The sequence below is a fragment of the Ursus maritimus genome, unplaced genomic scaffold (genome assembly GCF_017311325.1).
Source record: "Ursus maritimus isolate PB19 unplaced genomic scaffold, ASM1731132v1 scaffold_16, whole genome shotgun sequence".
In the NCBI taxonomy this organism is placed as follows: Eukaryota; Metazoa; Chordata; class Mammalia; order Carnivora; family Ursidae; genus Ursus; species Ursus maritimus.
Window position 1 is genome coordinate 8,791,275 of NW_024424008.1, and position 23,840 is coordinate 8,815,114.

Sequence of the window (23,840 nt, forward strand, 5' to 3'; positions counted from 1 at the left end):
TACTCTCTAGATTCGTGATGTTACTGCAAATGGCAAGATTTCATTCTTCGTTATTGCTGATTAATATTAATATGTAATAATATACATATGTATATACACATATATGTGTACACACACACCCCCCACGTGTCCTTTATCTATTCATCATTCGATGGATGCTTGGGCTGTTTCCATAATTTGGCTATTGTAAATAATGCTACTGTAAGCATAGCGGTGCATGTATCTCTTTGAGTTACTGTTTTTGTATTTTTTGGATAGATACCCAGCACTGCAATTACTGGGTCATAAGGTAGTTCTATTTTTAACTTTTTGAGGAACCTCCATACTGTTTTCCACAGGGGCTGCACCAGTTTGCATTCCCACCAACAGTGCACAAGGGTTCCTTTCTCTCCACATCCGCACCAACACTTGCTGTTTCTTGTGTTTTTTATTTTAGCCATTCTGACAGCTGTGAGGTGATATCTTATTGTGTTTTTGATTTGCATTTCCCTGACGATGAGTGATGTTGAGCATCTTTTCATGTGTCGACCTACAGTTTCTTTATTTGTAAACAAGGATAAAAATAATGAAGATTAAAGTCCTTCCTTGAAGGTGGATCCCAGTGGTGCATCTCTGGGCTTACTACAATAACTATGTGTATGGAGATCCTAGTTTATACTTGGTGGTAGTATACATACGCACTGTTTCGTACCTTAGGTTTTTGTTTCTATTGTTATTTACTTAGCAATGTATGTTGGAGGTTGTTCCATATTAGCACAAATAAATCAAATAGATGGTTTGTAAAACTTTGTGGAAATCTGTGATTGTCCTCTTACCTGGTTGTATTTGCCACTCATCTCTTTCTCTGTGTGATCCACATTAGAAAACTTCAAAAGGATTATTGGCATTGGAGGAAGAAGTGAAAACAAGAACACTGTGAGAATGTATTTTGTCCTCTTATCACCAGTGGCTATAGCAGGAGAGAATTTCTCAAAGAAAGATAGGTAGTGGGGAGTGGGTATAGGCCGGGGGTCAAAGGAGAAAAAAGGGGGTAAACTGAGAGTCAGCCCAGGATCAAGAAATAGCTCTGGTTCTTTAAACCAGCAAGAGGCCTGCTATTCCAAATATTCCCAGTGTTGTGGTAGAGATTTATCTCCTCATGTGTGATCTCTCTGCCCTGCAGGAGTGTTGAAACAGGTTTGTTTTATTTTCTGTCTTTTAGGTGGCATTCTGCTGAGTCCCGGTCGACACTACAAGACAAAGCCTACCCATGGCATTGGAAGATACAAGCACCTAGTGAAAGCACAGGAGGTAAAGGGAGCAAGGGTCCTTTAGAAGAGGGTAGTGTGCAGCTTTGCAAAGACTGAAGATGAGATTTGCATAGGGCGGATGACATTGGGAGTAGATAATACTGGGGTCACCCTTTAGTCCTCTCCAGTTATTTAGTTTGGGGGTATCTACAGTGAGCTGTTTCTGCCAGCTCTCAATCTTGTCCCTACACCAGGTTATCGCAGCGAAAAGCCAATGATTTGGTTTCATTACTTGCGGTACTTAAAAAAAAAAATCTTCTAGGGGCGCCTGGGTAGCGCAGTCGTTAAGCGTCTGCCTTCGGCTCAGGGCGTGATTCCGGCGTTCCGGGATCGAGCCCCACATCGGGCTCCTCCGCTGGGAGCCTGCTTCTTCCTCTCCCACTCCCCTGCTGTGTTCCCTCTCTTGCTGGCTGTCTCTCTGTCACATAAATAAATAAAAAATCTTAAAAAAAAAAATCTTCTTAGTACTTACTTCAGCATGGACCTCACAATAAATGATACATTCGCTGAAGTTGAATGAATGGTTTGTGGCAAGTGGAGGCGGATTGGCATTTTCAGCCAAATAGTTTTATAGTATTTGCAGATTTCGAAGATGTTTATGTTCCTTGAATCCATTATCTCAGATAACTGGGAGTTAGTTCTAAGCATTATAAGATTATTTAGCCCATTTCTTAGGATTCCCAGAGCTACAGGATTGCTTCCGGGGTGGTTAGATTTCTCTGCATGTGTGGAGGATTTTGTGGTGAGGTGGACACAACACCGGCCTGAAAGTCAGAAAGTGTGGTTTTGAGTCATGATTCTATCACGTCCTGTAAACAGTACAGTTGAGAAGGATTTTGCTCTTCTACCTAGGGAGGCTTCAACATCACTTTTGGCTCTTTGGTTTATTGTATTGTTCCATGTAACCACGAACGTTTCCCACTGCCCCTCTTTCTCCTTGGCAGAAGTCCAGTACCATTGTATTTGGGTCTCAGAAGCCACTGAACTTGCCGTGTTCTCCTGAGCACCTTCCTTACAGCAAGGAATTTCATGAGAGGACCATTGCCCCATCTTAGGCTTATATTAGGCAGCCTCCCAGCAGGAAACAGCCCAACTAAAATCGTTCATTTGTAGTTTGTAGTGGGAGGAGGACTGAACTGGGAACCAGGAAACTTGTAGGCTTAGTTATGCCACTTATTACACTTTCACGACTTTGGATAATTAACTTTAACCCTCTGGGCATTGTGGGCCCTGAAATTACATGTAAAATGTTCTCTATGTGTGATTTTTTTTTTTCTGGGGAGAGAGTCCATAGCTTTACTAAAATCTTCATAAAGGCTGAGAAACTGGATTAGAATATCTTTAAGAGTCTTTCAGCTCTGATATCCTGTAACTCTGTGATGGTCTGGAACATTTACTGAGCATCTATTATGAGGTAGGCCTTGTCTGTTCAGACTGGGTTGTAATAAAATTTCGGAGGATGAATGAACAAGACCTGGTTCATGCTCAGAGAGCTGGGAAACTCTTAGAGGTAAGACACACGTAAGTATTCTCCTCAGCAGAAAGTGACAGGTGCTAAAAGGAAGATACAAAGTGCTATTAAAATTCAAAAGGAGTGATTTACACCCTTTCTGAGTTGTGACACCTTAGAGTAGTTGTCGGAGTTGTTTTATCCCTCTTCTAAAAGTCCCATATAAATTAGTAGGAAATAAATTCATTTTGTTTGGGTGTGTGTTCTTTGGTTTTTGCTAATTTCTTGGGATCCTCCATCTTTTATTTATTTTTCAAAGATTTTATTTTATTTATTTGTCAGAGAGAGAGAGAGCACACAGAGGGAGAAGCAGGCTTCCCACTGAGCAGGGAGCCTGATGTGGGGCTCGATCCCAGGACCCTGGGGTCATGACCTGAGCCGAAGGCAGCTGCTCAACCAACTGAGCCACCCAGGCATCCAGGGATCCTTTCTCTTAAAAGATAATTTTCTGCGTATGCCATGCTCTGACCTGCCTCGTAGTGCGGTATAAAAGGAAGTTTAATGCCATATTAATGCCATCTGTCCCTGTCTTTCTCCCTATTATCTTCTCCCATCTCAGGGATACCATGCTCTAACCGCATTGAGCCTCTTGCTTTTTATCCAAGTCATCATATTGTTTCAAGGCCTCACAAATCTCTCTGTGAAACACATTCTGTTTCAAGGCTGTTCTGTCTACTTAAAATATCTTCTCCCTCTTTTCACTTGGTTAATACATCCTCAACCTTTAACTTCTAGTGAGGAAGCAGGGTAAGGAGGGGGAAAATGAAGCGCCCCTTCTGAGAAACCTTCCTGGATTCCCAGCACTGGATTACTTGTCCTACCATGAGCTGCTAGAGTTCCTTGTGCTTCCTCTGTGCTAGGACTTACTGCTCTGTTTTAATGGTCAGTTTGATGACCATCTCCCCTTCTAGACGGTGAGCTCTCTAAGAGTAGAAGCCATGTCTCTGTATCCTCAGTTTGCAGCAGAGAGCCTGATATCAAGTAGAGGACAGTAAATATTGATCGAGCTGAACTGATACGTGGTTATTGGAGCTGCCGCAAGGTTTTATAAATCAGAACTGGCAAACACAACCCACTGTTTGCAGACAGCTGGCTCCGGATGACCTTGGTTGCTTGAAGGGAGTGATGCTGTCTTTGGTTAGCGTTGTAGGCTTTTCTGTGATGTCATTCGTTGTCCCTGAGTGGCTACCCAGATAGTAGTGAAAGCTGCTGTAGGCTCCTTGCTTTCTGCATGGGACAGTACATGAAAGTTCTCATCTGCCAGCTTGCAGAGGTTCTGTCCCAGGTCCCTGTCTCTTCTTCCCCACTGGCGAACCGGACTAGAAATGCTGGAAGGCATTCTGTGGCCCCCTTTCTGTCCCTAAGCTTAGATCCTAGAAAAAACAATAAGCAGCCAGATTCCTTTTTTTCCTCTCTGGGTCCCAGGTTGGGTCCTCTCCTCTCTTAAGCCCCACATCCCTAGGAAAGAGTTAATTCTCATGCACCAAGTGCCCAGACCTTGTCCCATTTCTGCTTGTGTGGTCTTACATGCCGTATGACCCAGCTTGACTGTGGCAGTGAGGGATCACGTTTCAGAGCTCATCTCCAGACCTAGCACTGTGTCTCAGTGTATAGATCTCATTATTTCCTCAAGGGCCCGGAATCACTCTGTTGAATTTAAAAGGCTTCAGATTGTTTGGAGTGATTTTTATTTCATAGAAATAAATGTGTAGTCCTTTGTGTTTGTGGAGTGCTAGGTTATTTCTCCCCAGACCACTTTCTTGCCCTCAGCTGTTGTCCTGCCTTCAATCTTGGGGTAATAACAATCCAAGAAACAGAATTGCTAAGAGGAAGATGTGGGAGGATGGAATGGAGGCAACATAAATTGCTGTCAGTTTATAATTGTTCTGTGTTCTATTTTCTAGGCCCTGGGACAAGAGAGTAATGTGTATCTTTTGTAATGTAGGCAATTTACTTCCTCTTTATAGAACGGCCCCCTAGGAGTTGAGATGTCTTTTCTCTTGGAAACTGTGTGCACTGTTGACACAGAGGAGGTGTCTGTCATTTATGACACCTGTTCCGTTTGTTGTAACACCCATAGATGGATTAGCTCCCACAGCCACAAGTCTGTGAGGAGACCGTGGCATCGTTCCCAGAAAAATCAGCAAATCAAAATCACTTTCTGGTGACAGTCCTAGCTTCCTGGGAACGGAAAGATGGGTTTTTGCAGTGACGGTAGGGCTAGACATGGATTATAGGACTGACTTAGTGAAGTTGTTTTAAATTAGCGTCCATGTTTTTCCTCAAGTCTATCTCCTGTAACTCACTGAAAAGAAAAAACTGTTATCGAGTATCTGCTCTATGCCAGGCACTGTGTGAGCACAAATGATGCGTAGGTGAATGGGACACAGTCTTTTCCTACCAAAAGCATACAGTGGGCCAGGATAAACAGTGCTCAAAAATGTAGCTAACTACACGGGGTAAGTGCTTTACTAGGGGAGCGAACTTAAATATCAAGAGAACAAAGTGAAGGAAGCCATTCTCCCTGAATGGGTTGAGGAAGGTATTGTGGAGGTCACCTCAACAAACATTTCCGAAATGTCGCCTGCATTCACTGAATATGTAAAGTGAACTGACTTTGGAATATCCAGCTGCTTGGGGTACGCTGGGAAACACTGGGGCTGTAAGAACATAAAAGAGTTCCCCAGAACCTTTCCAGACACAGACAGTGATTCCTGTGATGACCTCATTCGGCCTACACCATTAGAGCGCCCTGGTCTCCAGCCCACCAGTCTCATTCTGCCCATTCTGCTGAGTTACAACTATGTCAGAGTTTTAAAGGGAGTCATGTTTGATAAGAATAATAGTAGTGTCCCCTTTCCATTTTCAGAGTGCTTTCACATCCATTATCTCGGTGCCTCTTAAGCCATATACCCTTGGAACAGTGGTGATCCTAGAGCTGAACCTCTCCTCAAGTTTATTGTATTTTTTAAAAATTTTATTTATTTATTTGACAGAGAGAGAGACAGCCAGTGAGAGAGGGAACACAAGCAGGGGGAGTGGGAGAGGAAGAAGCAGGCTCCCAGCGAAGGAGCCTGATGTGGGGCTGGATCCCAGAACGCCGGGATCACGCCCTGAGCCGAAGGCAGATGCTTAACGACTGAGCCACTCAGGTGCCCCTCTCCTCAAGTTTATTAAGGGCAATCTTCCACATTTTAGAAAGATATTAAGTTAATGGATAGACTTTTCTAAGTTTCAGGTTTTTCTCCCATCAGTTTTACTTGATGAAAACAAATACTAACAGAGACTCCGATATGTTTTCATATATTTTGAGATGTAGAGAACTCCATTTATATCATATAACCATGTTTTCTGCTAGTGAAAGTATATTGATGAGTATTTTATGGTGTTTCACAAAGAGAAACATGATTTTGTTAGACCCTTTGCAACCAACAAATTTGAAAACGATGCCATTTGATTCACCACCATCCTGTGAGATAGACAGGGTAGAAAAGGAAACGGATTGAGGGGCATAAATGATTTCTCTCTGACATGTGTCTAGTGAATGATGGAACCAGAGCTGGAGTTCAGTTCAGTTCAACTCAACATTTAATGTGGAGAAATAGAGAAACGAATGAGTTGAGGTACCTTCTTATAGGACTTGAGATGGTAGTTTGGCTGCCATCAGAGAGGCCCGCTTAATCAAGGGGCGTAAACAAGATAGAAGCTTATTTCTCTTTCACATAAAAGTATAAGTAGATATTCCAGTTTTTGGCTTTGCTTCTCTTTCACAGTTTTGAGATGGCTGCTCCCTCTTCAGCCATCTTGTCCACATTCCATCGAGCAGGATGGGGAAAGGGAAGGTAGTGTGCATAAGCTCTTACCTCACCGGCCAGAACTTAGTCATATAACCATACCTAGCTGCAAGATTGTTTGGGAAATGTAAGTTTTATTATGAATGGTCATACACCCAGCTAAAACACAGCAGTTCTGTTATTTTTTTTTTACTTGATTTCTTTAATGATTCTTTCATGAGTAAAGTTTGCCATCCACAGTTGTGTTTCAGCAGTTATGTGATTAAAAGAGAAAAGGGGAATAGATATTGAGGAAATTGGCAGGCTCTGCACACTTTCCTTAAAAGGAAAGACAGAGGTTAAGAGAAACATTTTGGAATTCGGCATACCTGATTTAAGATTCAGCTCTGATGATTACTAGCTGTGTGTCCTTGGGTACCTTCCTTAACTTTTCCAAGCCACATATATAGAAATTGTATTTCCCTTGACTTTATATAGAAATTATATTTCCCAGTGTTGTTGTGAGAAGTAAATTAAGAGAATTTTAAGAACTTAGCACAGTGTCTGAAACATAGAGCCCATAGGTGGTGTTGATGGTGATGATAGCCAATAGTCTTTTTTTTCACAATTCCATAGCATTCTATTTTCCTCCCTCAAAACATGCATCTCTTTATAATTACTTGTTCTCTATATGCCTTTCCTGAGAGACTGTAAACATTAGTACCAGAGACAATGGCTGTCTTCTTTCCTATCATATCCCTAATCCTAACCCTGAACTTGCGCATCACTAGCAGTCAGTATTTGTTGCATAAACGGATTCAGGTGATTGAGAGTGATGTATCTGGAGTAGGGTTTGCTATGGGAACACAGAAGAGTGGTACCTAACTCAGGCTGAGAAATCGGGGAAGGCTTCTTGGATGAGCATGAGCTGAGTCTTAAATAGGATTTGCTCACATTAAGCATGTGGGGTGAAGAGTCAAAGTTGGCTCTGCAAGGAGGGGGAACCTTCTGGGTGAAGGTAGGGAGACACTGACCCCGGAGATGCAATTGGGAAACTTTTAGCAGTTTTTTAATCCTGAAGTTTAAGATTGGTACTAGGGGATGAGGGACCATCAAACCTGAGAAGTAGGCAGGTCTAGATCAACCGTTTTTAAAAGATACTATTTATGAAGTAATGACTATATACCCTAAGTGTCTCTGCTTACTGCCCTTTCAGCTGCACCCACCTGAGGCGGTCACTCTTGGCTACCCGCTGGGGAGTTAAGCAGCGTGGTGCCACAAGGTAGCTTGTGTTGAACTTGGCCATGGGAGGTGGGCTGCTCTTTATGGTTAAATTGAGATTTGTTCTTTCATGTGAGTCTCCTCTCTCCTCTCTCTTTCTCTGAACTGTAATGTAAATTCCTTGGGGCCTGGGACTGTTTCTTTGGTGTCTTTCCAGAGTGGTTGAATCAGCACTTCGCATAAGTGTTTCATTCTGTAAAGCATGCCAATGGGATACCAGGAGCATGATTACCTCCAATTTATAGTAATACTAATGTCCTATTTGTGTACATTACTCAGACTTTTCTAAAGATACCATTTATTGAGTGACTGCTATGTACCAAATGCCATAACTACTATGTGCCAGGCTTTAAAAGCATTATTCCATTTTAAAGTATTATAGTACACTTATCACAATGAGCACTGGGTAATGTTTAGAATTGTTGAATCACTATATTGTACACCTGAAACTAATATAACACTGTATGTTGACTATATTGGAATTGAAATAAAAAAACTTAATAAAAAATAAAGTAAAAAATAAAAACATTCCATTTATAGTATTATAAATAGTATATTTTATTTAATCCTCAGATATCCTAGCTATTAAAGACCCTGTTTGAGGACTGTAAGACTCAGAGAGATTAAATGACTTGTCTAAATGGCTAGTAATTTCCAGGGCCAACATTTGAACCAAGGGCGGTCAGAGTCCATCTGATGTCTATGCTGTTTCCATTTCATATAAATTTACTATTTCAAGCTTCACAAGAACATTAGGTGTTACAGGGGAAGAAACTGACACATAGAGAGGTCATTCAATGTCATTTAGTGACTAAGCAGACAGGCTTTAAGTCCAGCTTTCCTTTGGCTTCCATCTAAGTATGGTGCTCTGTGCAGTACAAGGCTGTGCCTCGTGGTCATGCCGGTCAGGGCCAGGCCTTCTGTCTGGTGATGTCTCCCGAGAGCACCACACTGAGTTATAAACATAGGCACTTGATTTCTGTGTACCTAATAGCTCATTATGGACTGTTCAGAGTACCATCATCAGATCATTCAGGTCCCGGGTGTCAGTTTTTAAATTTTCATCACCAGAAGTTCTGGAAGCTACATATGCTGCAGGCATATTTGCCTTTTCATTTGAAGATTAGGATGACACTGTTCCTTCCCAATTTTCCCACCGTGGAGAATGCCACCTATGGTGACAGGCAGACACTATCACTTCTACAGAATCTAGAGGAGAGAGCCTGGGCTTGGGGCCACAGACCCAGCTTCCAGCCACGGCTAGACATAAAGTGGTTACCTTTGCCATTTCTTTACTATTGTGACCGCAAACAAGTCACTTCCCCCTCCTGGGTTTCAACTTTCCCCTTGGGTAAAATTAGGGAGGGAAAGAAGGAGAGACTATATTATCTCTGGGAGCCCTTGCAGTTGTAGCAGGCTGTGAGTCTAATCCTTTTTTCTGCTCTTTCCCAGCAGTTTCCCAGTAACCCTGGGCAAGTAATGTGCTTCCATAGGACCTCAGTTTTCTCTCTGTAAAGTAGGGATAATAATATGGACATTTCTTTACAAAAATGGTTTATTAATTTATCCCCTGGCCTATTTGGAGGATCATAGCGCAGTCCCACAGGGATCTAAGAATGGCCACTCTGGGCCATCACACACTGAATCCAGGTCAGTCACAGGAGTGCCAAAGTTTGATGGTGGACAGTAGTCCATAGTCCCCGCCACCTTTCTCCTAGCTTTCCTTCCTTTCCTGCCTAATTCTCCTCCATGTGCAGTCAGGGTGGCCTTCCCCAAACACAGCTCTAGTCACATACATGCTTTGCACAGACATCTTTAATAACTCCCCATGGTGGTTATAAGGGCATGAACTCAGGCAGTAGGGATAGAAAGGAGGGAAGGGATATGAGAAAGACTGTACAGGTAAAATTATAGGAACTGGTGACTGGTATTATAAGCAGCCAAGCTCTTGCTGGCTATGCTGGCCCTGGCTCAGAACCGAAATACAATGTCACAATGGGCTCCTGATAATGTGGAGAGGTCCAGGCATATCTAGGCCAACACAGAAAAGCAAGTGAGATGCCAAGAGGGATACTGGAATCAGCTTTTTTTGCTTTGTTTTGTTCCTCTAAAGCAACACCTTTGAAGAGCCCTGGCATTTTCCCTGGTTATAAAAGCCTCCTAAAGGCTTTAGAGAGGCTCCTCCCCTCTCTGCTGGAAAATTTTAGCAGCTCCCCATTGCATTCCAATGTTAGCATTCTTCACAGCTCTGACTGCAGTGCTGAATGTCTTGATGAGAAGTCTGGATTGCTGCATTTGGCCACGGAGCATGGTAGGCTCTGAAAAAGAGAGAGCCAAGCCCTTGTTCTTTGATAGTTGGTCTCCGGAGGTTTGGCTTCTCACTCATAGCAAAGTCTAGGACCCTTGGGGGGGGGGCCACCACTGTAAGAGCTTTAGCAATGAGAAACTATAAGAGACCATAAACATAATAAAGGAGTGGGGAAGATCTTCATCATAAAGATAAGAAATCCAGAAACTATAAAGACTATAAACAGTTTCGCAATGCAGAGGCTACAGTTGGGGGTTGGAAGGTCTGGGTTTTAGTTCCTAGGATCTGTCTTGTCTGGCTGTGTCACTCTGGGGGACATGTTTGATCTTTCTGGGCTTCATATTCTTCCCTGGCAAAGATGAAGAACTGGGACAAAATAATCTCTAAATGCTGTCCAGTTCTAAGATTCTAAAATTGTGATTCATTGCATGTTTTCTGTTTGCCAGTTCCTGTGCTAGATAGGAACATAAAAATGAAAATAGCAGTAGGAGTGCCTGGATGGCTCAGTTGGTTGGGTGTCTTCCTTTGGCTCAAGTGGTGATCCCGGGGTCCTGGGGTTGGGCCCTGCACTGGGCTCCCTGCTTGGCAGGGAGCCTGCTTCTCCCTCTCCCTCCGCCTGCCACTTCCCCTGCTTGTGCTCTGTCTCTTTCTCTCTGTCAAATAAATAAATACAGTCTTAAAAAAAAGAACATGTTTCTTTTTAAAAAATGAAAATAGCAATAAAAGTTAATACATAGAGTAATTATGTGACACGGATTGTATAAGCCACTTTACATAGTGTTTTGTTCAGTTCTCAGAACATCCCTGTGAGATCGGGTCTGTCGTTGGTATTACCAGTCTTGTGAAAGGACCATTTCTTGGTCCTCCTCCTGCTCCCCTAGACTGGGCCTCTGCTGTCTTAGACTGACCTAAGGAGCAGCGATGGGAGAGAACCATTTCAGGTGCTCTGCCAGGAACATTCTTCTGTGGCAACCACTAGAATGTTGGCTGTTAGATAGGAGTGACTTAAGACATGTAAATAGAGAGGTGCCTGGGTGGCTCAGTTGGTTAAGCGTCTGCCTTCAGTTCAGGTCATGATCCCAGGGTCCTGAAATCAAGCCCCACATTGGGCTTCTTGCTCGGCAGGGAGCCTGTTTCTCCCTCTGCCTGGTGCTCCCCTGCTGGTGCGCTCTCTCTCTCTTTCAAATTAATAAATAAAAAATCTTAAAATAAATAAATAAAAATAGGTTTTTTGCCCTTTTTCTTAAAAGAACTATTTCTACCAAATAACAAGACTTATAAATCTCCAGTAAGCAGGGCATGTGCTATTAGCTCAAGGATAGACAAAGAGCCCAAAGGAACAGAATAAAGAGTACAGAAACTGATCCACATATCTGTGGGCACTTATATGACAAAGGTGACACTGCCATGCAATGGTGCTAATGGTCCTAAGTCAACTGGACTGGATGATCATGTGAATAAAAATGATTCTTTCACATCATACACCAACATCACTTAAAAATGGATTGTAGATCTAAATGTGTTAAAATAGTCATATTACTAGAAGATAACATGAGAATATCTTAAGATCACGAAGATTTCTTAAACAGGACACAAAAATCACTATAATCGTACAAGAATGAATAAATTGAACTACATGAAAAATAAGAACTTCTGCTTATCAGGATGCACCATGAAAAAACGAAGAGGGAAGCTACAGGGAGGAAGAAGATATTTGCAGCCCATATATTTAACAAAGGATCATATCTAGAATATAGAAAGAATCTCTACAAATCAGTTAGAGAAAGGCAGAAACCCAATCTAAAAAATGGGCAAAATACTTGAATAGGCAGGTTACAAAAGAGAGTATCCAAATGGAAAGGTGCTCAGGCACAACTGACTTAAAGGAACTGCAAGTTGAAACCCGAATTTATTATCACTTCATACCAAACAGTAGGGCTAAAACAGACCAAAAAACCTGACTACACTAAGTTTTGAGTTGGCAAGAATGTAGAGCACATAGAACTCTCATTGATTCTGGTGGGAGACTAAACTGGAAACATCTCTGTAAAACTGTTTTAGAGTATTTATTAAAGACGAATATATGCATGCTCTCTAAGTCAGTAGTTCAGGTTCTAGGTATATCCCTAATAGCAATGCATACACGTGTTCACTGAAAGATACGGACAAGAACATGGGGAGCAGTACTATTTGTTATGGCCCCACACTAGAAACAACACCCCAAATTTTCATCAACTGTAAAAAAAAGATCAAATTCTGGAATATTCATACAATAGACTACTAGAGCAATGAGAAAGAAAGAACTGTTGTTTCAGGTAATACATGATGAATCCTGCAAATATAATGAATGAAAGAAACAAGACATAAAAGAGAACATAGCGTATCACTCCATTTTCATAAATTCTAAAAACAGGCAAATGATTTTAGAAGTAATAAAAGTGGTTATCAGTTTGGGGGACAGGAGTTTTGGGGTGCTGGTAGTGGTCTATTTCTTATTCAGGATACTGATTATACAAATATTTTCACTTTGTGAAAAATTATTGAGCTGTGTACTTATTTATGCATTTTTTTCAGTGTGAATATTGTATTGCAATTAATTTTTACTAATTATTTTTTAGATTTTTTTTTTATTCATTTGAGAGAGTCAGAGCCAGAGCACGAGCAGGGGGAGGGTCAGAGGAAGAGGGAGAAGCAGACTCCCTGCAGAGCAGAGAGCCTGAAACGGGGCTTGAGCCCAAGATCCTGGGATCATGACCTGAGCCGAAGGCAGCCACCTTCCCGACTGAGCCACCCTGGTGCCCTTTAAATTTTTAAGAACATAGTAGATTTTTGGGGCACCTGGCTGGCTCAGTCAGTAGGCATGTGACTCTTGATCTCTGGGTTGTAAGCTTGAGCCCTACGTTGGGTGTAGAAATTACTTAAAAATAAAATCTTTAAAAAAGAATAGTAGAAGAACGCCTGGGTGACTCAGTCAGTTAAGCATCTGACTCTTGGTTTCAGCTGGGGTCATGATCTCGTGGGTTGTGGGATCGAGTTCCGCATCAGGCTGCACACTCACTGGGGAGTCTGCTTGAAGATTCTCTCCTTCTGCCCCTCCCCCCACTCACATGCACCCTCCCCCCCAAATACATAAATAAATCTTTAAAAAATAGGGGTGCCTGGGTGGCTCGGTTAGTTAACTGTCTGCCTTCAGCTCAGGTCATGATCCGCCTGCTCATCGGGAAGCCTGCTTCTCCCTTTACCTCTGCTGCTCCCCTCACTCCCCGCTCTCTCTTTCTCTCTCTCAAATAAATAAATAAATAAATAAATAAATAATTTAAAAAAATCTTTAAAAAAATAAAAAATAAAAAAATAGTAGATTTTAAGATTCTACTTTTGAACTGACAAAAGAGTCACAGTATTAAAAATAAAAAAATAAAGAAGGGAAATAGTTAAAAAGTCTTCTTCCTACCTGTATGCCCAAGCTATTCAGTTCCCTCACAAGCAGCCAATGATATTAGTATTTTTGTGCATCCTTTCAGACATATTTTTTGAATATGCAAGCAAATAAATATTATATAATTACACACACTTTTTAAATAATGTATGGCAATATTCTGAACATGTTATTCTACAGTTGCTTTTATCGTTTATTTTAAAGACCTTTCCATATAGTAGTACATAAAGAAATGCCTATTCCTTCTTAGAACTGCATAATGTACTATTGTATGGGTGTTCCATGATGTATTTAACAAGTCCCTCCTCTAAATGGGATTTAGGTTAGATTATTTCCAGTTGAGAAACTTTCTAGATCCTGATCTATGTCGGGTTAAATATCTATGTTCCCAGGCCTCATTTTAACTTTTTACTGCAGCCTGCACAGGTTGATATGTAGGGAAGTAATACAAGAGGATAAAGTAGAAGTCATTTGTCTACCTTTCAATTCTTTTTTTTTTTTTTTAAGATTTATTTATTTATTTGAGAGAGAGAGACAGAGAAAGAGCTCTCGTGCTCAGAGGGAGTGGGGGGTTGGTGAAGGGAGAGGGAGAGAGAAACCAAGCGGAGTGCGCTGACCATGGAGCCCAAAGTAGGGCTCGATCTCATGATCCTGAGATCAGGACCTGAGCCGAAATCAAGAGTTGGATGCTCAACTGACTGCACCACCCAGGCGCCCCATCTACCTCTCAGTTCTTTTTACTTTTTTTTTTTTTTGATAAATAGTTCACTGAGTGAGCCAAAGACTTTTTTAAAAAAGCAGGTAACACCAAAGTACTATGTAGTATCCATATTCACTGCAGATAATTACTGGAACTTTCAAAACATCAAATGAATAAGCTGGATCACTGGTTACAACTATAATTTTTGGTCAATATACAGATTTTCATTCCAGGTCTAGGCTTGACTTCTACATAATATTCACGTGCATTCCCTCTACTTCTCAATTCTTAAAAGGAAGACTAAATGATTGCAGAATTTCAAAGCTAGGAGGGCTGGAAGAGATCTAATGATGAATTTCCTTGCAATTGATTTCTTTAAGATACTGATAAAAGCTGAGAATTCTTCCAGAAAAATATGCACACATGTAAAATTTTGCATATAAATTTTGGGGTTGATAGACACTTAAAATCCCTCAGTGGGCTCTAGATTAAGAATCTCTTATCTAGCCTAACCCCACCAATTTGAGAAAATTGGGAAGCTGAGGACCAGGGAGGGTGTGAGTCTCTTAACAAGTTAATTGCATAAGATAGTCACTTGTATTTGTATTAAAGTAATGCCAGCAATATTCCCTCTCCTTTTGTTGGCTGATAGCAGCCCAGACTGGCAAGGGAAGCTACCCATTCCTTCCCAGGGGAACTTCAGTTTGAAAGTAAGGTCATGACAAGACAAGAAACAACAAATGTTGGAGAGGATGTGGTGAAAGAGAATCCCTCTTACACTGTTGGTGGGGATGCCAGTTGGTACAGCCACTTTGGAAAACTGTGTGGAAGTCCCTTAAAAAGCTAAAAATAGAGCTACCCTATGATCTAGCAATTGCACTACTGGGTATTTATCCCAAAGATACCGATGTAGTGAAGAGAAGGGCCATATGCACCCCGATGTTCATAGCAGCATTGTCCACAATAGCTAAATTGTGGAAGGAGTGGAGATGCCCTTCAACAGATGAATGGATTAAGAAGATGTGGTCCATAAATACAATGGAATATTACTCAGCCATCAGAAAGAACGATTACCCAACATTGGCAGCAACATGGATGGGACTGGAGGAGATTATGCTAAGTGAAATAAGTCAAGCAGAGAAAGACAATTATCATATGGTTTCACTCATTTATGAAACATAAATAACAGGAAGATCGGTAGGAGAAGGAAGGGAAGAATGAAGGGGGGGTAAACAGAAGGGGGAATGAACCATGAGAGACTATGGACTCTGGGAAACAAACTGGGGGCTTCAGAGGGGAGGGGGGTGGGGGATTGGGATAGTCTGGTGATGGGTATTAAGGAGGGCACGTATTGCATGGAACACTGGGTGTTACACGCAAATAACGAATCATGGAACACTACATCAAAAACTAAGGATGTACTGTATGGTGACTAACATAACATAATAAAAAATTATTAAAAAAAGAAAGTAAGGTCATAAGAGAAAAATGGTAAACAAACTGATTTGAAAGATTGATTTCTTTGACATCAAGATGGGATGTTTAGAATTTTTTGTATAATACTTTGATTTATTTTCTTTCTCCTTTTGTTTTCTGTTCAGCCCAAGAAGAAGAAGGGAAAAGTGGAACTGAGAGCCATTAATTTGGGGACAGATTATGAATATGGGGTTTTAAATATTCACCTGACTGCATACGACATGGCCCTGGCAGAGAGTTATGCCCAATATGTTCACAACCTCTGCAACCATCTCTCCCTTAAAGTTGAGGAAAGGTATGAACGATGCCTTTGCATGGGGTGTTCTTGGTGTGAGTAGCATGCTCTGCTTTGTCATTGTTGTTAAATGAAGTTTTGAGACATAATTTACATTTAGTAAAATTTGCCCTTATTAGGCATATAGTTTACCACGATCAGAATATAGAACAGTTCCATTAACCCCCAAATTTCCCCAATGCCCAGGTGTAGTCATATCCCTGGCAACCAACAATTGTTTTTCTGTCCTGTTGTTTTAAGTCTCCAGAACATCATGTAAATGGAATCATACAGTGTGTAGCTTTTTGTGTCTGGCCTCTTTCACTTAGCATAATGTGTTTAAGATTCTTCCATGTTTTTGGAACTATTTTATTGCTGAGTAGTACTCCATTAAGCGGTGGACCTTAATTGGCTTATCTGTTCACCAGTTGAAGTACATTTCCATTGCTTCCGGTTTATTGGTGATTATGAATCAAGCTGTCATAAGCATTCTCATGTATGTCTTGTGGGGCATATATCTTTTCTTCTGGATAGCCTCCTAAGCCTGAGATTTGGGGGTTGTATGGTGACTGTATGTTTAACTTTATAAAAAACTGACATCTGTTTTCCAAAGTGGCTGCACCATTTTGTTATCCCACCGACAATGTATGAAAGTAACAGTAATTCCTTTTCCTGGTCAGCGCTTGGTATTGTCAACTTTTTTTCTAAAGCTATTCTAATAGATATATAGTGGTATCTAATAGTTTTTAATTTCCATATCCCTAGTAAATAATGATTTTGAATATCTTTTCATATGCTTATTTGCCTTCTGTGTATCTGCTTTGATGACATGTCCAAATCTTTTGTCCATTTTTAAAATTGCGTTGTTTGTTCTCTTATTATTGAATTATGAAAATTCTTTTATCTATTTTTGGATACCAGTTTTTTTTCAGTATGTGTTTGCAAATATTTTCTCCCTGTCTTTGACTTAATCTTGTCATCTTCTTAGCTGAGTCCTTTGGAGGGCAGACTTCTTTTAAGTTTTATCATTCATGTTTTCGGTGTTATATCTAAGACAACTTTGTCTAACTCAAGATCACAAAGATATTCCTCTAGAAGTTTTATAGTTTAAAGTTTTACATTTAGGTCCATGATCCAGTTTTAGTTTTTTTAGGTTTTTTCCCTTTTTTTTTTTTTGTATATGGTATGAGATATGGGTCAAAGTTCTTTTTTTTTTCTTCTTCTTCATATAAATATCCAGTTGTTCCAGCACCATTTTTTTTTTAAGATTTTATTTATTTATTTGAGAGAGAACACGAGAGGGGGGAGGGTCAGAGGAAGAAGCAGACTGACTCCCCTGCTGAGCAGGGAGCCCGATTTGGGACTCGGATCCCACGACTCCAGGATCGTGACCTGAGCCGAAGGCAGTCACCTAACCAACTGAGCCATGCAGGTGCCCCACCAGCCCCATTTGTTAAAAAGATTTTCTATCTTTATCAAATTGTCTTAGCACTTTTTGAAAGTCAACTAACCATGTTTATGTGGGTCTGTTTCTGGACTCGATTCTATTATGGTGATTTATGTATCTACGCTTATACCAATACCACACTGTCTCGATTACTGTAGCTTGATTACTGAAACTACAACTTTGTTCTTTTTTTTTGAAATTATTTTGGCTATTCTAGGTCCTTTGGCTTTCTATAAAAATTTTAGAATTAGTTTGATTTCTACATAAAGGAACCTGATGGAATTTTATTGGGATTATGTTGAATCTGTAGGTCAGTTTGAAGAGAATTGACATCGCTTTTGATTCCCCTGATCCATTAAAAAGGCATATCTTCCCATTTATTTAGGGTTTCTTTGCCTGCTCTGCTTTTCATTTGCTCTTTGAATTTGCTGGAAAACTGTGGGGGAGGAGAACTAACACTTACTGGCTACCTACTCCAATCCAGGCACTTTACATATCTTATCTCAGTGTTTCAGAAAGTGTGGGATGCCCTGTAGTTTGCTTTAAATAACATTGAATCACATGGTGAGAAATTTCTTCCCTTTTTAACTCTCATTCAACCTAATTATGTCAAGGAGAAATTCTTTGCGTGGTTCTGGTACGTCCTTAACGCCACTCTAGCATTTCCTAATCTTCATGAACAGAGGAGGGACCTCAGACTCAGAGTCTTTGGCTAGCATAGTATCGAGCTAGAATTTTACAATATTTTCTTTTCTTTTCGTTGTACTTTTTTTTAAAGTAAGCTCCAGGCCCAGTGCGGGGCTTGAACGCACGACCCTGACATCAAGTCGTGTGTTCTACCGACTGAGCCAGCCAGCCACCCCCATTGTACTTTAAAAAAAAAAAATTTATCTTGATGGCAGCTGATACTGGCCTTCCATTTATAATAGTGATATAAACTCAGGCTTATTGAGATATAATTTACATTTAGTAAAGTTCACCTTTTTAGTGAACAGTTTTCTATGAGTTTTCACAAATGCACACAGTAAATATCATCATACTCAAGATATAAAACATTTACATTATCCCAAGAAGTTCCCTCCTGCCTTTGTAGTTAATCCCTCTCCTTACCCCCTCACAACTACTGACCTGTTTTCTGTAGTCTTGACTTTTCCAGGATTCGATGTAAGTGGAATTATACAGTATTTTTCCTCTTGAGTCTGGCTTCTTTCATTTAGGATAGTGTACTTGAGACTGACTTCTGTTGTTGCCTGTATCAAGTAGTTTGTTCCGTTTTGTTGCTGATTAGCGTTTCATTGATTGGATATATGTTTGTTTATCCGTTCGATGGTTGAAGGACATTTGTGTTATTTCCGGTTTTTGACAGTTATAAATAAAGCCACAATAAACATGTACAGGTTTTTGTGAGAATGTAAGTTTTCATTTCTCTGTGTGATTGCTGGGTCGAATGGTTAAGTGCGGTGGATTTTTTAAATTTATGAGAAACTGCCAAATTGTTTTTCTGAAGTGGCTATATATACTGTTTTCTTTCACATCAGCAACATGTATTCCAGTTGCTGTACAGAAAGTTTGTTTTTTAAATTTACTTTTTAAGTGAATTGATTAAAGAAAAATATTTAATAAGTAATCATTTGGGTGGTTTGTCACTGTGGCAAGGTAATACATGGCAGAATATGTGGATATGGCAAAAGTTACACTTTCTTACTCATTAGATACCAGTATATTCCCATTTTACAGATGAGGAAATCAAGGCTCAGAAAGCCCCAAAGTCACAGAACCAATAAGTGGCCTAGATTTAACCCATTTCTGCCTGAATCCAGTATTTTTAAGTATATGGGGTCTTGTTTTAAGTCCTTAAGCTAAATTTGAACTTTTAAACCTTTATAACTTAGTGTAACTGTGCTAAACATGCCGTCTAGAAGACTGGATGAAAAGCTGTGACTGTAGCTCGCACAGCTGATAGTACTTCAATTGTTTTAGGACTAAAGATGTGCTTTATCTTTTTCTGATGCCCCAGAGAGTTGGTTGCTCTTTCAGCACTTGACACACACTTTTGTCATGTCACTTAGTGCTCTGGGCTGTAATAATCTATTCATGTGTCAGCTCCCCTCCCCACTGACTACTGGGAACTGTGTTCTTTTTTATTTCTTTAACATCTAAGGCAAGACCTGCCACATGGGAGACATTAAGCCATCGTTGAAAGAATGACAGGTTCTTGACTATGACTGTACAATCCAGTTGTGTGGTATACATGGTATACATTTCCTAAAGTTTAATGAAAGTGCTTTAATTAAAATCAGTTAAAAAACTACTGATGGAGCCTTTTCCCGCCATGTGGTAAATAATGTACTAGCTAGACATGTGCCTGGAGGAGACTAAGGAGAATGTCCCTGATTTCAGGGACTGTGTGTGTGTGTGTGTGTGTGTGTATACAGCATAATGTGCAAGGTGGTAAACGAAGGATAAAGTGCAATGTCAGTTCAATGAGCCCGAATATCATAAAAATTTAGAGCAGTGCTTCCTCAAAGTGCCACTCTGCAAAGATGTCAGAAGCTTATGCCAAAATGTACATTAGTGCTTTGTTTCCTTCATCAAAAAAAATCTCACTATTGAAAAAAAATGTCTGCTGAATTAAATAGTACATTTAGTGACTGTTGCCTGCTTCTTACCTTGTCACGGACTGACAACAAGCAGTATGTTCACCAGCAGCGTGTCTGTGGACCATACTTTGAGTAACAAATGGTTATGAGTACAGGCTCTGGAATCAAACTGCCTATGTTCAAATTCTAGTTCTACCAGCTAGTGGAGACATGACCTTGGTAAATTCTGAACCTCAGTTTCCTCATCTGTATAATGGTGATGATAATTTTCTTATTCCTTTAAGTTCTGAAAATTAAATAAGACAGTATATGATAGCACGTAGCAGAGAGACTGGAACATTGCAAATGCCCTGTAAATAATATTGTTATTAATAATTAATGAGAAGGGGTTTTTTGTTTTGTTTTGTTTAGCTGGTAGGGATCAGGAGCAGCTTTTATGGTGGCAAAGAAGCATTAAATGTCATTTACAGAATATTATCATATCTGCAGTAGGTCAGCTCCCTGGAATAGTGCTGTAAATTTTCAGAAGGACTTCTTAAAAGGTGCTGTTTTTAAAACCTGGCTGTGGAAAGCTCTGGCTTCATTTAGGTAAAGGCAGGAAGGCAGTAGCATTTGTCGAGCACCTACTATCAACCAACCACTCTGGCTTTTTTTGTATAATGTGCTTAATTCAAACAAGCACCTTGCACACATTCACAAATCAAAGCATTGACTCTGTAGCCAGACTGCTGGGTTTTTCTCTCGTTCTGTAGCATTCTTCTTGCGTGGCATTGGGCAATTTACTTACACTCTGTATCTTGGTTTCCTCATCTGTAAAATGAAATTGCTAAAAGTTCCTGCCTGCAAAGGCTATAGTGAAAATTAAGGGAGGGGGCGCCTGAGTGGCTCAGTCATTAAGCGTCTGCCTTCAGCTCAGGGCGTGATCCCAGGGTCCTGGGATCGAGCCCCACATCAAGCCCCACATCGAGCCCCACATCGGGCTCCTTGCTCTGCTGGGAGCCTGCTTCTTCCTCTCCCACTCCCCGTGCTTGTGTTCCCTCTCTCGCTGGCTGTCTCTCTCTGTCAAATAAATAAATAAAATCTTAAAAAAAAATTAAGGGAGATAATATATTAAAGTGCTTACAACTGTTCCCAGCAACAATTGGCTGCTATTATTATTTTTAATTATTATTAATATAATAGAAGCTTGCCTGTGGTCATACATCTAATAAATGGCAAGGTCTGGATTTGAATCCACTTTTTTTCAAATTCTCAATTCTTCATAATTGGTTCTCCACACAGCTTTCACTGTGATCTTTCTAGAATGGAGATATGATCATGTTACTACCATGCTGAAAATCTTTCTATGGCTTCCCATTCCTTTAAGATCAAAATTAACGTTCCTCACATGGCTTGCTAGGTGCCCTATGGCCTGGGATTGCTTCTCTGGCCTTAACTCATATTTCCCCTTTCCTCTTCCTCTCCCTTCAATTAACGTGGGCTTTGTTTTTATCCCTTTCCATCTCAAACATATGCTTGCTCTCTAAAGCTTAGAATACTCTTCGCCTTTATGTAACTAACCCCTACTTCTTTCTTAGGCTTCATATTGGATGTCACTTCTTCAGAGAACCTCATTAAATTAGGTCTTTATGTTACATATTTAGGAGAAGTAAAGATTATATAATTTGCCTTTCGTAGCGCTCATTCCTTGCCCTCATAATTACTTGACTATTATTGGTCTTCCTTCTTAGACTCGAAGATCTGTAAGGCAAGGATTGTTTCTGTCTTCATTAACAGTCTAACCCTAAGAGCTTACCCGGTACCTGACACATAGTGAGCACTGAATAAATATTCACTGACTTGGATTGAGTTCCAGTAGTCATGGACATGATTCCTAGAACAGCGGAATGAATGATGTGCTGCTTTTTGCCTCTTTTCTGCTCTCTGCTCCAAATAGCACCGGGCATGAGAGATGTTCGTTTTCAGCTGCTCACGGCCCTGTATTGATTGAGGTTTTCAGACCATCGTATTGTTAGGCATTCTCACTGCCCAGCTTTTCAGAGATGAAATGATTTCCTTTTCTTCTGATTTTCGTTTCATCATGATCCATTTTTCCTCTGGGAGTGCCAGGTAGGGCTCTGACCTTGAGATGGAATTGGGCAGGGGAGCGGTGTGCGGGCTTTTGTTCTATAAATGGTCTGCGCTGCTGCAGCTGTAACTCACCCAGGAGGGCAGAGGAGGAAGCCTAGCCTGCAGGTCTCTTAATTCGCCTGCCTCCCTTGCTGAGCAGCTGCCTGGAGATGGAAATCTTACTCATCTGGGAGCAGCTTCCAAGCCTGAAGCTGATCTAGGCTCCTGTGCTTTGTGGAGAGTAAAAGCATCGCTCAGCGTCATTTTCTGTAAGGCTACTCTTTCTCTCTCTGTTTTTTTTTTTTTTTCCTTTTTCTTGAAGTCCACTTACATTGTTTAAAATGGAGGTACAGGGGCGCCTGGGTGGCTCAGTTGGTTAAGCGTCCAACTCTTGATTTTGGCTCAGATTGTGGTCTGGGGTTGTGAGATGGAGCCCTGCATGGGTCTCCATGCTTAGCACTCAGTGGGGGAGTGTGCTTGAGACTCTCTCTCACTCTCTCTCCCCCTCTCCCTCTGCCCTTCCCCACCCCCCCATGCATGTGCACACTCTCTGTCTCTCTCAAAAATAAATAAATCTTTAAAAAAGTAAAATGGAGTTATAATTTATATTTAGTAGAGTCCACAGATTCTTTTTTTTTTTTTTTAAGATTTTATTTATTTGTCAGAGAGAGAGAGAGAAAACACAAGCAGGGGAGTGGCAGGCTCCCCACTGAGCAAGAAGCCAGATATGGGACTCAATCCGAGGACCCTGGGATCATGACCTTAGCCAAAGGCAGACGCTTAACCGACTGAGCCACTCAGGTGTCCCAAGTCCACAGATTCTAAGTTCCCTAGCACCCCAGCAGGAACCCTTGTGTCCTGTCCCAGGTAGTACTCCCTGGAGGTAGCATTATTATTATTGATTTTTGACATCAAGTTATTTCATTTCTTCCCTTCTGTTTTTCCTGTCTGATCATCCAAGTAATGTTTATCGCAGAAAATTTGTAAAGTACAGAAAAGTGTAGACACTAAAGAAAAATTACCTATATTCTTAACTACTTAAAGGCCTATTCTACCTTGAAGTGAACAGAGTTCCCAGTATTTCTTTATCAAACTATGTCTGGCTTTTCTGTTCTCTTTGAGGGCCTCTCGTGCCTTTGTAGAGAACTTCACTTTTTGGAATGCTCTCCAGGCAAACACCTATGTGTTTATTCTTAACATCTTGATAAAAGCCTATCTCACCTGTGAAGTCTTCCCTGAGCCCCTCTTCTCTGAGCCCCTTTTCTCTCTCCTGTCACTGTAATATTCAGTACATGCCTATTACTGCCTTTGTCTTACTGTGGTGAAGATGTTTGCCTCTCTGAAACATTCTTAGCAAGCTCCTTTAAAGCATAGGCTGCATATTGCCCACCAGCCTGCCTAGGACAGAACAGGCTTTCAGTAAATGTTTGTTGAATGAATGAATGAGTGAACGAACAAATCAATGACGTCTTGCTGAAGTAAGTGGTGAAGAATAAAATGCATGCTCAGTGACAGGAATGGACAACTCCCACTTTAGTCAGTCAGTCTTATCTGCAGAAGGCCAAGAAGGAAAAATAGTGTTTTAGAGTGCTTCTTCCTTTCCTGAAAGCTTTACATAGTTATTTTATTTGCTCTTC

At 40.7% G+C, this 23,840-nt stretch overlaps 1 protein-coding gene across 1 annotated transcript in view; it reads left to right on the forward strand.

Annotated features, from left to right (window-relative positions):
- Positions 1-23,840, forward strand: part of MRPL48 (mitochondrial ribosomal protein L48) — a 53,838-nt gene that overhangs the window by 24,185 nt on the left and 5,813 nt on the right. Inside the window, exons 4-5 of the mRNA XM_008707323.2 lie at positions 1,202-1,290; positions 15,899-16,068. Of these exons, the coding sequence (XP_008705545.1) occupies positions 1,202-1,290; positions 15,899-16,068 (259 nt within the window). The remainder of the gene's footprint in view (positions 1-1,201; positions 1,291-15,898; positions 16,069-23,840) is intronic.